Source organism: Sus scrofa, chromosome 1, assembly GCF_000003025.6.
Source record: "Sus scrofa isolate TJ Tabasco breed Duroc chromosome 1, Sscrofa11.1, whole genome shotgun sequence".
Taxonomy (NCBI): domain Eukaryota; kingdom Metazoa; phylum Chordata; class Mammalia; order Artiodactyla; family Suidae; genus Sus; species Sus scrofa.
Window position 1 is genome coordinate 169,399,935 of NC_010443.5, and position 12,760 is coordinate 169,412,694.

At 36.0% G+C, this 12,760-nt stretch overlaps 1 protein-coding gene across 21 annotated transcripts in view; it reads right to left on the reverse strand.

Moving 5' to 3' along the window:
• The window catches only part of MYO9A (myosin IXA), a 226,744-nt gene that overhangs the window by 29,907 nt on the left and 184,077 nt on the right, over positions 1-12,760 (reverse strand). For all 21 annotated transcript variants that reach the window (XM_021100912.1, XM_021100896.1, XM_021100965.1 and 18 more), the window contains 2 exons: positions 10,403-10,514; positions 8,399-8,460 (listed from right to left, as the gene is read on the reverse strand). In XM_021100912.1, the coding sequence (XP_020956571.1) occupies positions 8,399-8,460; positions 10,403-10,514 (174 nt within the window). The remainder of the gene's footprint in view (positions 1-8,398; positions 8,461-10,402; positions 10,515-12,760) is intronic.

The following is a 12,760-nucleotide window of genomic DNA, read 5'->3' on the forward strand; positions in this document are numbered from 1 at the left end:
GTTGTCATGAGCTATGGTGTATGTCACAGACCCGGCCTGTATCTGGCATTGCTGTTGCTATGGTGTAGGCCAAAGGGGAAAGACTTTGAATGTTAAACATTTACCAAGTACCCTTAGAAAATCTACTGCTTTGATATGAATTAGAGTGGTCATTAATTTCTGAAGCAAAAGAATGCTCAGTGTTTATGCAAACTTTAGGGAAGTTTAATTGAACACTGATGTTCCTCCTAAAGGCAGAGGCACAGACAGATTGGCCCATGATCAGTGTTCTCTTTTTAATTTACTTCAATAGTATATTCTGGAGTTCCCGTCATGGTGCAGCGGAAACAAATCCGACTAGGAATCATGAGGTTTCGGGTTCGACCCCTGGCCTCGCTCAGTGGGTTAAGGATCTGGCATTGCCATGAGCTGTGGTGTGTGTAGGTTGCAGATGTGACTCACATCTGGCGTGGCTGTGGCAGTGGCATAGGTTGGCAGCTACAACTCCAATTAGACCCCTAGCCTGGGAACCCCCATATGCCTTGGTTGCGGCCCTAAAAGGACAGAAGACAAAAAAAAAAAGTATATTCTCATAGCATACCTTCTGAACTATATTTTATGTGACTGAAAAAAAAAAAAACAAAAAACAACCCAGCTTATCCTTAAGATTCTTTGAACTAATTCAAAGAAAAGAAGAATGACAGGTATTATCTCTGAGACTGAAAACTCTTTGTAAATCTCTTCTTTGTCCCTTCCTTCTCTTCCATCATTCTCCTTGCCTAACCCAACACTGTATGCCCTAGTCTTTCCTTCAACCCCCATCCAATAAGTGCCAAGTTCTTTTACTCAATCAGTATGCTCTATTTTTTTCTGTTCTCAGTGCCATTAACTGCATACTATTAACTATTCCAACAGCTACTTGATGAATTTCCTCACGTCCATTTTCTCTTTTAATATGTTGTATAGTACATTTAATCTACTTTATTATCCTCAAAAACTTTCAATGGCTAATTAGTATATATTAAAATAAGGTATAAACATTCCTGAGTCTAACATTCAAGATATTACTTGAATTGATCTTAATTTCTCTTTCCAGTCATATATTACATTTTTCATATGTGTGCTAGGTAACAAAATCAAAGATAGTCCTTACCCTAAGACTAATGCTAAGACTAGAAGTGCTAGCATGTGGAGATAAGTAAAACAGCAACACAGATTTATTCACACTAAGGACCACAGAAATGAAACAGCTGGTTCAGGAAGGATTGGGCTGGGTAACAACTAATGAATGACTTGAGAAGACTTGATGCTTAACTTAAAGTGATGGAAAACAAATAGTACATAAGAAGTCAAGAAAAGAACCTTGTAGGCACAGAAAACACATAACTACAAAGTGGGGCAAAATATAAATAACTGAGAAAAAGCTAGATAGGGAGGTTATAAAGGGTTTGGGTTACTACGTTATAACATTTGGGGTCTTATTCTGACAGCTGAGAGAAGCCTCCAGAGAATTTTAAGTAGGGAAAGATAAAACTTTTATACTATTACGTGTCATTGCAATCCAGCACTTAATTCTTAAGAGAAGTAATTTCATGTTTACTTCAAAGCATGTTAAATTATCTTAAATGTAAAGCAACACCTCCAAGAAGTATTTCTAGGTCTGAGGTGGACTACTTTGAGAATGCACGATAAAATTTTGCATTGTCTCTATATGAATTAGGTTAATAGGTTACTTCCCATTTGCAACTAGGCTATAGGTGGGAACAGGAATATCACCTTTCTATCCCACCTTAATTATTGCAAAACTTAAGTTACAAGTGAACACACAAAGCACAGTAGCTGACACAGGACAAATGCTCAATAAATTGTTAAAAGAAATAATGTTTGCTGCAATAATTGAAATGAAATAAACTTAAGCCAAACTTCTTGCTATCACTATGACACACACATGCCCACATATAACCTATTTATTTAAATGTTATGGGAGATCCCACTGTGGCTCAGCAAGTGAAGAACCCAAATAGTATTCATGAGGATGCGGGTTTAATCCCTGGCCTTGCTCAGTGGGTTAAGGATATGGTGTTGCCGCCAGCTGTGATGTAGTTTGCATGTGGGTCAGATCTGGCATTGCTATGGCCTGTGGTGTAGGCTGGTGGCTACGGATCTGATTTGACCCCTAGTCTGGGAACTTCCATATGCCACAGGTATGGCCCTAAAAAGACAATAAATAAATAAATGTATGCACGTATGTTATGGCTATCCCTAGGGCACTAGAAACGTTAATAGCAAGACATGTGAAAGCAAAAACAATTTACAAATACTTGAGGATAAATAAAAACTAAAATATTTTTATTTGAAACCAAGTAATCTAAAGCAAACATGCTAAAAATTTATATTTCTTGAAATTAAGGGAAAATGTAATTTTACTATTTTCAACTGAAAAAAGTTAATATGCTGAGTTCTCATTGAAAACAGTACATATTTTTAGTTATTTTCTGTCCAAATTAACGTTCTGGTATATTTAAATAGTTTTACTGAAGTATGACATATATACAAAAAAAGTGTATAAATCGTAAGTATATAGCTTGACAGCCTTTGCTGAAGTGAATGTACACTTGTTACCAGAACCAAAATCAAGAAAAATATAACCGGCAGTTATATCCTCCTCAAGGCCCTCCCAGCTACTATGCTTTCACCCCTCACAAATAATCAATATCTGTATTTCCATCACCATAAATTACTCTAACCTGCTTGTGAACATTAATGGTATCATATAATTTGTATTTCATGAGTTAAGTTTCATTTATTTTTGAACTTTAAACAGAATAATGTAGTATATACTCTTTTGTTACTCGTTTCTTTCATTTAATATTATGTTTGTGAGTACCAATGGTTTAATCTCATTGCCATATGGTATTCCATTATACAAATATCCCACAATTTATTTACTCATTCTACTGCTTATGGACATTTAAGTTTCTTTCAGTTTGGGGATATTTCAAATAGTGCTGATATGACTGTTCTTTTGACTTTTGGCACAGATATCTATGTATATCTGTGGCATATATAGATATAGATATATATATCTATATATCTTGGAGTGGTACTGTTAAGTCATGAGAATGCTTATGTTCAGGTTTGGTAAGTACTGCCAAATAATTTCAAGAGTGATTAGGCTAACTTAAACTCCTGCCAGGAATGTATGAAAGTTCAAACTGCTCTACATCCTTGCTAGGAAGGTTTTCATTTTAGCCATTCTAGTAGGTATGTATCACACTATGACTGCAATTTGCATTTCCATGATGATTTAGTGAAGGTGGACACCTTTTCATATGTTTACTAGTCATTTGGAAATCCTCTTTTGTGAGGTGCTTGCTTAAGTCATGTGCTCATCTTTCTACAAAGTTGACCATCTTTCTTATTGATTTGTAGATACTTTTAATATGTTGTAGATCCAAGCTGCAAATATCTTCTTCCAGTCTATGGCTGATTATTTCTTGTTTGAATAGCAAATAGGTTTTGAATTTTATCTAATACTTTTCTTATATTTATTGAGATGATCATAATTTTTCTTTATTAGTTCAATGTGATAAATTATATCAACAGATTTTTGAATGATTTTTTTCTAAAAACTGATTTTTTTCCCCATAAAACTTGCATTTATGGATTAAAAACCAACTTCATCATGAAGTATTTTTTCATTTATCATTAGCACAGATTCAATGTACTGATATTTTGGCTAAGGCTTTATAACTAAGCTTATGATACAGACTGAACTGCAATTTTCCTTTATCCTTTTCATGCTTAATTTGAACGTTTTGCTATTTTTTTAAGTCAATTTTGGGGAAAAAGTACTGAAGAATTTACTCTTTATTGTTCTCTGGCAGTACTGATTTTTCAATTACAGATCCTACTTTTATAGCTATAACTCTTCATATTTTCTACTTTTTCTTGACTTAGTTTAGCTAAGTTGTGTTTTTGTGGGAATTTGCCTAATTAATCTGAAATGTCAACTTTATTAGTATCAAGGTATCCATAATAGCCTTTTATTTTTCTCTCAATATATGCCATATCTGCAGTATATATTTTTCTTCTTGAGAATGATAATTTGGTTTTTTAAAAACTTTTTATTGATCACTCTTGCTAAAAGTTTATACATTGTCTTAGTCTTTTCAAAGAGTTAAAATTTGGCTTTGTAGGAGTTCTCATTGTGGCTCAGCAGGTTAAGAACCCAACATAGTGTTGGGAGGATGTAGGTTTGATCCCTGGGCTCACTCAGTAGGTTAAGAATCTGGCATTACCATAGGCTGTGGCAGAGGTCACATATGCAGCTTGGATCCTGCGTTGCTGTGATGGTGGTGTAGGCTGGCAGCTGCAGCTCCAATTCAACCCCTAGCCCAGGAACTTCCATACGCCACAGGAGAAAAAAAAAAATATTTAGCTTTGTAGCTTTTCATCTCTTATATAAATGCTTTCCATTTTATTTATCTTTTTTTAACTTTTATTTATTGTCTTTGGGTTTAATTTGCTGCATTTTTTTCTCCTGCCTTCTAAGAGAGAAAAGTTTACATAATTTCTTGTATCCTTTCTAATGTAAACTCTCAAGTACATTAATATTACTATAATTAATGTATATTAATACATATTTCAAGCTAGAAATATTCCTCTAACGAATTTAGCTGCACCCACACTATTGTTGTATCATACTTTCATATTTAGTTCAAAATATTTTCCATTTTATTGTAATTTTGAGGTACATTGCTTAATTTCCAAACATGTGAGGACTGTCTAGTTATTTTTGTGTTTATTTACAGTTTAATTTTATTCTGGTCAAAATTTATACTCTCAATATATTCAATCCTCTGAGATTTGTAGGGACTTGCTTTATGGCCCAACATATGATCAATTTTGTCAAATATTCTATGTGTACTTGAAAAGACTCTGTATTCAGGGAGTTGGAGGATGCAGGTCAAGTAGGTCAAGATTTTTAATCATGTTTTTCATATCAGCTGCCCCCTTACTGAATTTCTGTCTTCCAGGTACTGAAGCCACAATAAATAACTTCTAAAGTTAGAATTTTTATAGCTCCCTGATGGTCTGACCATTTTATTATTATGAAACACCTTTACCTGAAGTAAAGTTTCTTGCCCTAAAGTACATTTTAATATTATTACAGCTAGACTATTTTTCTGTTGGTTAGTCTCTGCATGCTATATCTATCTATCCTTTTGCTTTCAACATTTCTGTATTTTTATACGTAAGTATGTTTCTTGTAAACAGCATACTGAAATTTTCAGTTGATTTTATCCTGGTCTTATAATTAGAAATATTTGGCCTATTAACATTTAATGTAATCACCAATATATGTGGACTTATAGCTAACAATCTGCTATTTATTTTCTTTGACTTGATTTATGGTTCTGTTTCTCTCATTTCTTGAGTGAATGTTGACTAAAAACACAATAATAATGTCTTGCGGCTTAAAATATAAAGAGAATTAGAATGTGTGACAACAACAACACAAAGATGGTTGGATTAGTTGGGAAGTGGGAAAAATGCTGAAAATACATTTGACTTAATATGTTATGAATATTTGTTGTAGTCTTTAAAGTAACCATTACAAGAATAACAAGTAGAATATATATCATAGGAGTTCCCATCGTGGCTCAGTGGTTAATGAATCCGACTAGGAACCATGAGGTTGCGGGTTCGATCTCTGGCCTTGCTGAGTGGGTTAAGGATCCGGTGTTGCCGTGAGCTGTGGTGTGGGTCACAGACACGGCTTGGAGGTCACATATGCAGCTTGGATCCTGCGTTGCTGTGGCTCTGGTGTAGGCTGGTGGCTACAGCTTTGATTAGACCCCTAGCCTGGGAACCTCCATATGCCATGGGAGAGGCCCTCAAAAGGCAAAAAGACAAAAAGAAAAAAAAAAAATATATATATATATATATATACAGCATAAATGCTAATAAAGATGAGAGAATGAAAAAAAAAAAAAGCTCTTACTAATCTTTTCTCTTCTCTTATGGATAGTATACAGCTAAACCTATCTTTTGAGTTTATAATTTCAATTGCATTTTTTATTTTTACAATTTCCATTTGGCTCTTTATACACACACAAACGATTTCAAACAGTTTTGTGATAAAGATATTTTTAATCTTTTTATCTACAATTTGAATATATTATTACATTTTAAAAAGTACATCTCTGAATTCAGTAACTGGATCATCTATGAGTCCATGGACATTGTCCATTTTTTTCTTAGTCTCATTTCTTTTTTTTTTTTTTTTTTTGGCCACACCCACAGCATATGCAAGTTTCCCTGCCAGAGACTGAATCTGAGCCAGAGCTGCAACAATGCCAGATCCTTAACCTACTGTGGTGTATCAGGGATTGAAGCCACAGCAAGAACTCCTTAGCTTCCTTCTTTCCACCCTCCCCCCACCCTTCTTTTTTTTTTTTTTTTTTTTTTTTTGCTTTTTAGGGCCACATCTGTGGTTTATGGATGTTCCCAGGCTGGGGGTTGAATCAGAGCTGCAGCTGCTGTCCTAAGCAACAGCCACAGCTATGCCAGATCCAAGCCACATCTCAGACCTACACTGCAGCTCACAGCAACGCCAGATCCTTAACCCACTGGGCGAGGCCAGGGGTCCCACAGCGTCATGGATACCAGTTGGGTTCATTACTGCTGAGCCCCAATGGGAACTCCCTTAGTCTCATTTCTTTTTTTTTTTTTTTTTCGGTCTCTTTGTCCTTTTTTTAGGGCCGCACCCACAGCATATGGAGGTTCCCAGGCTAGGGGTCTAATTGGAGCTGTAGCCGCCAGCCTACGCCAGAGCCACAGCAACACAGGATGTGAGCCCTGTCTGTGACCTACACCACAGCTCACGGCAACGACAGATCCTTAACCCACTGAGCAAGGCCAGAGATCGAACCCACAACCTCATGGTTCCTAGTTGGATTCATTTCCGCTGCACCACGATGGGAACTCCAGTCTCATTTCTTAATGTATGATTTTTATATATGAATAAAATCGTAAAGGTGCTCAACAAGGTTATCTCCCATTAGAGAGAGTTCATCCTATTCTCTCTTGTGGGGAGACAGAAAAAGGAAGAGATCACCTTAATCCAATCAAGGCTGCCCTGAAGTTTTTATAAAAGCTCATCCCCTTTCCTAGATTATAGCTATTCACAGGTCTCACTGAAGAGTCCAGAGTATTGACTAGGATCCTTCTTTACTCTCTTTTTCTCTTTATCTTCTTAGTCTTTTGTCCCATGCAGCTTAAGAATTCAGAAAATACTTGGAGGGGAAAACTTCCGAGTTTCAGGCTCACTTCAATATATGCCTGGATCATGGTCCCTCAAGTGCTGGTAATCCTAAATTCCAACTTTTGTCTCTATAATCATTTGAGATCCCTAAAAGTTCTGCTGGCTTCTCCGACTCTTAAGTGTGGGCTGCTACCCAAAATCTAGGTTTCTTATCCTTCAACAAAAATTGACAAATTCCCATTAAGAGAAAAACATCTCACAGATATAGATTCACCAATCTGAAATTCTCTGATCTAGGCCCCTAAATTCCAGCTTGCCCGGACAGCTTTCTGATGCTATGCAACAGACTTTTTTCAGTTGATCTGATCATGAGTATTGGTCTGCCACAAACTACTCCATCTTAGCAGGAAGCAGATGTCCCACCTTTTGTATTTTAAGCCCTGAGTTGAGTTTCTCTTTGTACTTTGCCATAATTTGTTTACCACTTTGGAACAGATACAAACTATATACAGAGGCTGTAAACATGCACACACATTTTATTACAGTTCAGATTTGCACAGTATTGTTAAAATTATATGTGATTATAAGTAAGAAAATATGATTATACAATAAAAGGATGAAATATTTCCAAAATAGTTGCTTTGTTGAAGCATAAAGGAAACAGAGTATATGTTCAGTATCTTTTAGATCTGTGTATCCAAGCAGAAATATGTAAAAACACCAACTATGCTGGTGAATTTTACTTCTCATGTTAAAATTTTTAACTGTAGCCTACCATTTTCAGGATAATTTCTAGGAATACTTATGAATGTTTAAGAGGTAGGAAGCCTTTAAAAGAGGTGCTTTAATAAGTTGTCGGTTGTGAAATCAGTTTAGTAGCTCCGACATAATTAAGGTAAATATAGTTCCAGGAAAACAGATTCAGTTATACACACACACACACACACACACACACACACACACGCACACATCGTTCTATATGTGTATTCTGGCTTATGATATAAAATGTATTTCTTATTGAAATTTGTGGCCAAAAAGTTTGAAAACCGCTACCCTATAAAAATCATGAAAGAGGTCTTGATTTCTTTCCACAAGGCACAAAAGACCAATAGACCCATTATTTATCACTCATAGGTGATAACTTCTTACCTTTTTAGAACACTTGGCTGTGGTTTTCAGACAGCATTTCTTATGGCAAGCATACTTGCACACTGAAAAACAGGTTAAGAATGTAGTATTTTTCAGAAGTCTGTATATCAGTGACTATAAGTTAACAAGTTTACTGCTTTATTTTGAATATAAATTTTTTTCTTTAAATCTGAGACTGCTATAATAGCTATATAGCATATATAGAGTGTATATATATATACACTCTATATATGCTATATATATAATGGTATTAGTTTGTGTGTGTGTATGTGTGTGTGTGTGTAATGGTATGAGAATGAAAAAGGTGCTTAACCCATTCTTTTCAGAAAAATGAGGTTGAAAATATAGTTGAAATTTCTAACCACTGTCTATGAAAAAGCTTTTTACTTTTTCAAAACTGTCCAGCCCTCTTCCCTGGCCCTACCGCATTCCAGCAGAGTATTTATTTATCTTTGTGGTTTGCCTCACAGATTAGTGCTCATGTTCCCCTCTAACATATGCTCTACAATATGCTAAAATGCCTGAAATACCTATTAAGAATCATTCCAATGGGTAAGAAATGCATTACTGTTAAAAAAACAGTGAAATAAAAACAAATTTCAGAGCTTAAATTAAGATAAAAGAAAGGCTTTATTTACTATCTTAGAAGGTTCAGAATAGAGCTCTGAGGAACCAGAATATCAGATGTGACTGGGAAGATGAGCCAAAGCAAAGGTTTGGAGCAGAAATACTTTCTTGGAACAGGGGATAATAGGGTAGCTAGGCAGTATTAATGGGAAGGGCATGCTGAGAGAAGGCTACTGAGAAAACACTTGGCCTATGTCATTCTGGCACACCAGCTCTGGTTCCTGTATATCGACACCTAAATATCCTTCCTGAAATTTCTAAAGTAGGACTTGAGGGGTTTTCAAACCAAGCACACCAAGGTTATAAAAAAGTAGATTCTTCACATTTTTAGTTTCACATAACCAAGAAAATTATACCAAACCTACAGGAATCAGATTAACATTAAACAGTCAAGTACATGGCAAACTACTTCCTATTTCACTCTCACTGTAATTTTTTTTAACTCTACTGATAAGAAAACAAAAGGAAAACCACTGTTGAACAATAGAACAAGTGAGTATATCCAGCATTCATGGTGATATTGCTATGATGAACATGATTTTCTCCATGTTGTCATGGACCCACCCAGCCCTTCCTAATACTTCATTCATTCAGTTCTGGCCCACTAGTAAACAAATGCTCATGGAGTTATTAAAAAGCACCACAGCAAATGTATGGAATGAGAGGAGTGAAAGCTAAAGGTCCTCTGTAAGATAGAACCAAGTTGACTCACAAAAAATCTTCACACACATTCTAGGATTTAAAGGCCCTGTTGAAAGGAGTATATTAGAAAAAAGTTACTTTACGCTTATAATTCAAGAATTTGTCCATTAATTCATCTATCCATCCATAGGTCCATCCATAAATATTTATTAAAACTTACAATGTGCGAGAACTATTCTAGGCACTGGTGATACAGAAGAGACAGGTAAATTTCCTGACCTTCTAGAGAACATATTCTAGTGGGACACATTGACAAACAAGAAAACAAATGAATACTTAACATAATTTTGGATGCTAACAAGTACTTTATAAAGACTAGAAAAGCTGAATAAAGGGATAGAAAATTGGGGACAGGGTGGCATTTTAGACAGGAAAGTAAGGAAAGAGCTCTCTCCGACATATGAGTGGAGACATGAGTTAACTGAAATAGTAAGTCACACTAACATCTGGGAGAAAAGCATTTCAGACAGAGTGAGCAGCAAATACAGTGACCAAAGAATGCCAAAATGTCTTATTTGCCTATGAAGAGCAGGTAAAAGGAAATACAATGAAAGATGAAGTTAAAGAATTAGGGAGTGTGAATTATTCCTTTATGTTAAAGAAGATATAAGCAAGCTCATGGAAATAGAAGTATTGAGTGGTTAAAAAAATTCCTCAAAGATCTCTCATACTTACATTTGCAAACTGAGGCTCGGTCCATTATCCATATCAAAGAAGAACAGTATTCACAGTATGTAGGGATGCTGTATTGAGTAGCCTTGAAGATGTGACCATTGTGCTCTTCTACCTGAATGAAAAATTATAGCTATTTATGTTAAAGCCAACATAGTAAATGCTGCCCTAAAATGTCAGGCAATGGGATATCTTTCAAGTCCTTGTTGTCTCAATGGGCACTTATTCTAAGAGGAAAATTCTGACCTGAAAATGCAATAAAGGTAAAATATATGGTCCCTGCTTTAAAAAACTAACAATCTAGTAGAGAGATAAGACCAACTTACTTGAAAATCAGAAAACAATGCTATAAACATGTAAGAACTGTCTTAAAAAATTCTGAATCAGCATGTTAAAAACAGTGGCTTCCAAATGATAATTTTAACCTCAAGAATGTTTTACCCTTTTGACAATAACTGATCTCAAGAAACTTCTATTTATGAGTTATGAGTTAGGAATTAAAACCGAAAAAGATTTAACTATCCAATACACTTAAAATTAGCATTAAACAAGGACTTCCTGCTGTAGTGCAATGGAACTGACAGTGTAGTAGCAGGGGCTGACTAGCCATTTAAAAAATATTGGCTCTTTCAGAGTTCTGGTTGTGGCACAGCGGAGACAATCCAACTAGGAACAATGAAGTTGTAGATTCGATCCCTGGCCTTGCTCAGTGGGTTAAGAATCTGGTGTTGATGTGACCTGTAGTGTAGGTTACAGACGTGGCTCAGGTCTGGCGTGACTGTGGCTGTGGCGTAGGCTGAAAGAATATACTGGCTCTTTGAATTGTGCAGCTCTATCAAATGTTGACACATTTCATACACATTATCAAAAAGTCACATTCCTTCATATCACCACAGATCTATCTCATCAGAAAACTACCAGAAAATTGTCATGCTCGTAGTGATCGATAAAAGTTTTCCAAAATTGTAATTTTTGCTTTATTAAAACCTCACAATTTACCACTGATAACAAATGTTCTCAGGTGATGTCCTTGACAGGGTCACTTTGTTCATTTTTAGAAAATGTCTGCCAAATACTGAAGTCTGAATAAATACAGATTGCTAATAAAAGTGATGTTCTATGAAAACAGCAGCTTGTAACACACATTGACATAAAAAAGTTGTACACAAATGTTCACGGTAGCATTACTCTTAATTGCCCAAAATAGAAAACCCGAAGTCCCATAAACAAATGAATGAATAAATAAAATATAGTCTATCTACACAATGTGATATTATTTGTCCATAAAATAGAAGCACCATATATGCCACATAGATGAATATGGAAAATATTAGCCTAAGTAAAAGCAGATGGACACAAAAGACCAATATTGTTTGTTTCTTTGTTTGTTTGAACCAATATGTAATGTCTTTAATAGGCAAATCCTTAAATATAGAAAGTAGATGAGTGGGAGTTCCTGTTGTGGTGCAGCAGAAGAGAATTCGACTAGTATCCGTGAAGATGCGGGTTTGATCCCTGGCCTTGCTCAGTGGGTCGGGGACCCAGTATTGCGTGAGCTGTGGTGTAGGCCGCAGACGTGGCTCGGAGCTCACGTTGCTGTGGCTGTGGTGTAGGCCAGCGGATGTAGCTCTGATTCAACCCGTAGCCTGAGAACTTCCATATGCTATGGGTGCGGCCCTAAAAAGCAAAAAAAAAAAAAAAAAGTAAATGAGTGGTTTCCCCAGGCATGGGGGAACCATGAGGATGCAAGTTCAATCCCTGGCCTCACTCACAGGTTAAGGATCCAGCCTGGCTGTGAGCTGTGGTGTGGGTCGCAAATGCAGCTCGGATCTGATGTTGCTGTGGCTGTGGTGTAGGCCAGCGGCTGTAGCTCTGATTCGACCCCTAGCCTGGCAACCTCCATATGCTGTGGGTGAGGCCCTGAAAAAAAGGAAAGGTTAAAATGGTAAATTTTATGTTATATGATTTTAGGTACAATTTTCAAAGAGGCAAGATCAGCTTACAATTCAACTGTACAAGTGATTTTTTGGAGACAGTCTTCATATGCAGCTACTGCATACTTCCTATTCCCCCGAGAAGTATCAAGTGCCTTGATCTGTGCTAAGTTTGTCAGCAATTTTACCCATGAATGCCTTTGTGCCTCTCAGTGAAAAAGGAAAATAATGTGGTTATTATTATGAAAATAGTTTTGATGTTAAAAAATCCCTGAAAGTGTCCCAGAAACCCCTTTAGATTTCATACTTTGAGAACCACTAGATTAAAAAGTTTATACAAGTACAGAAGAGTATAGAAAGATATACATCATACTATAGTGATTATCTCTACTGAGATAAAATACAGTAATAAATGTAACACAAAGTA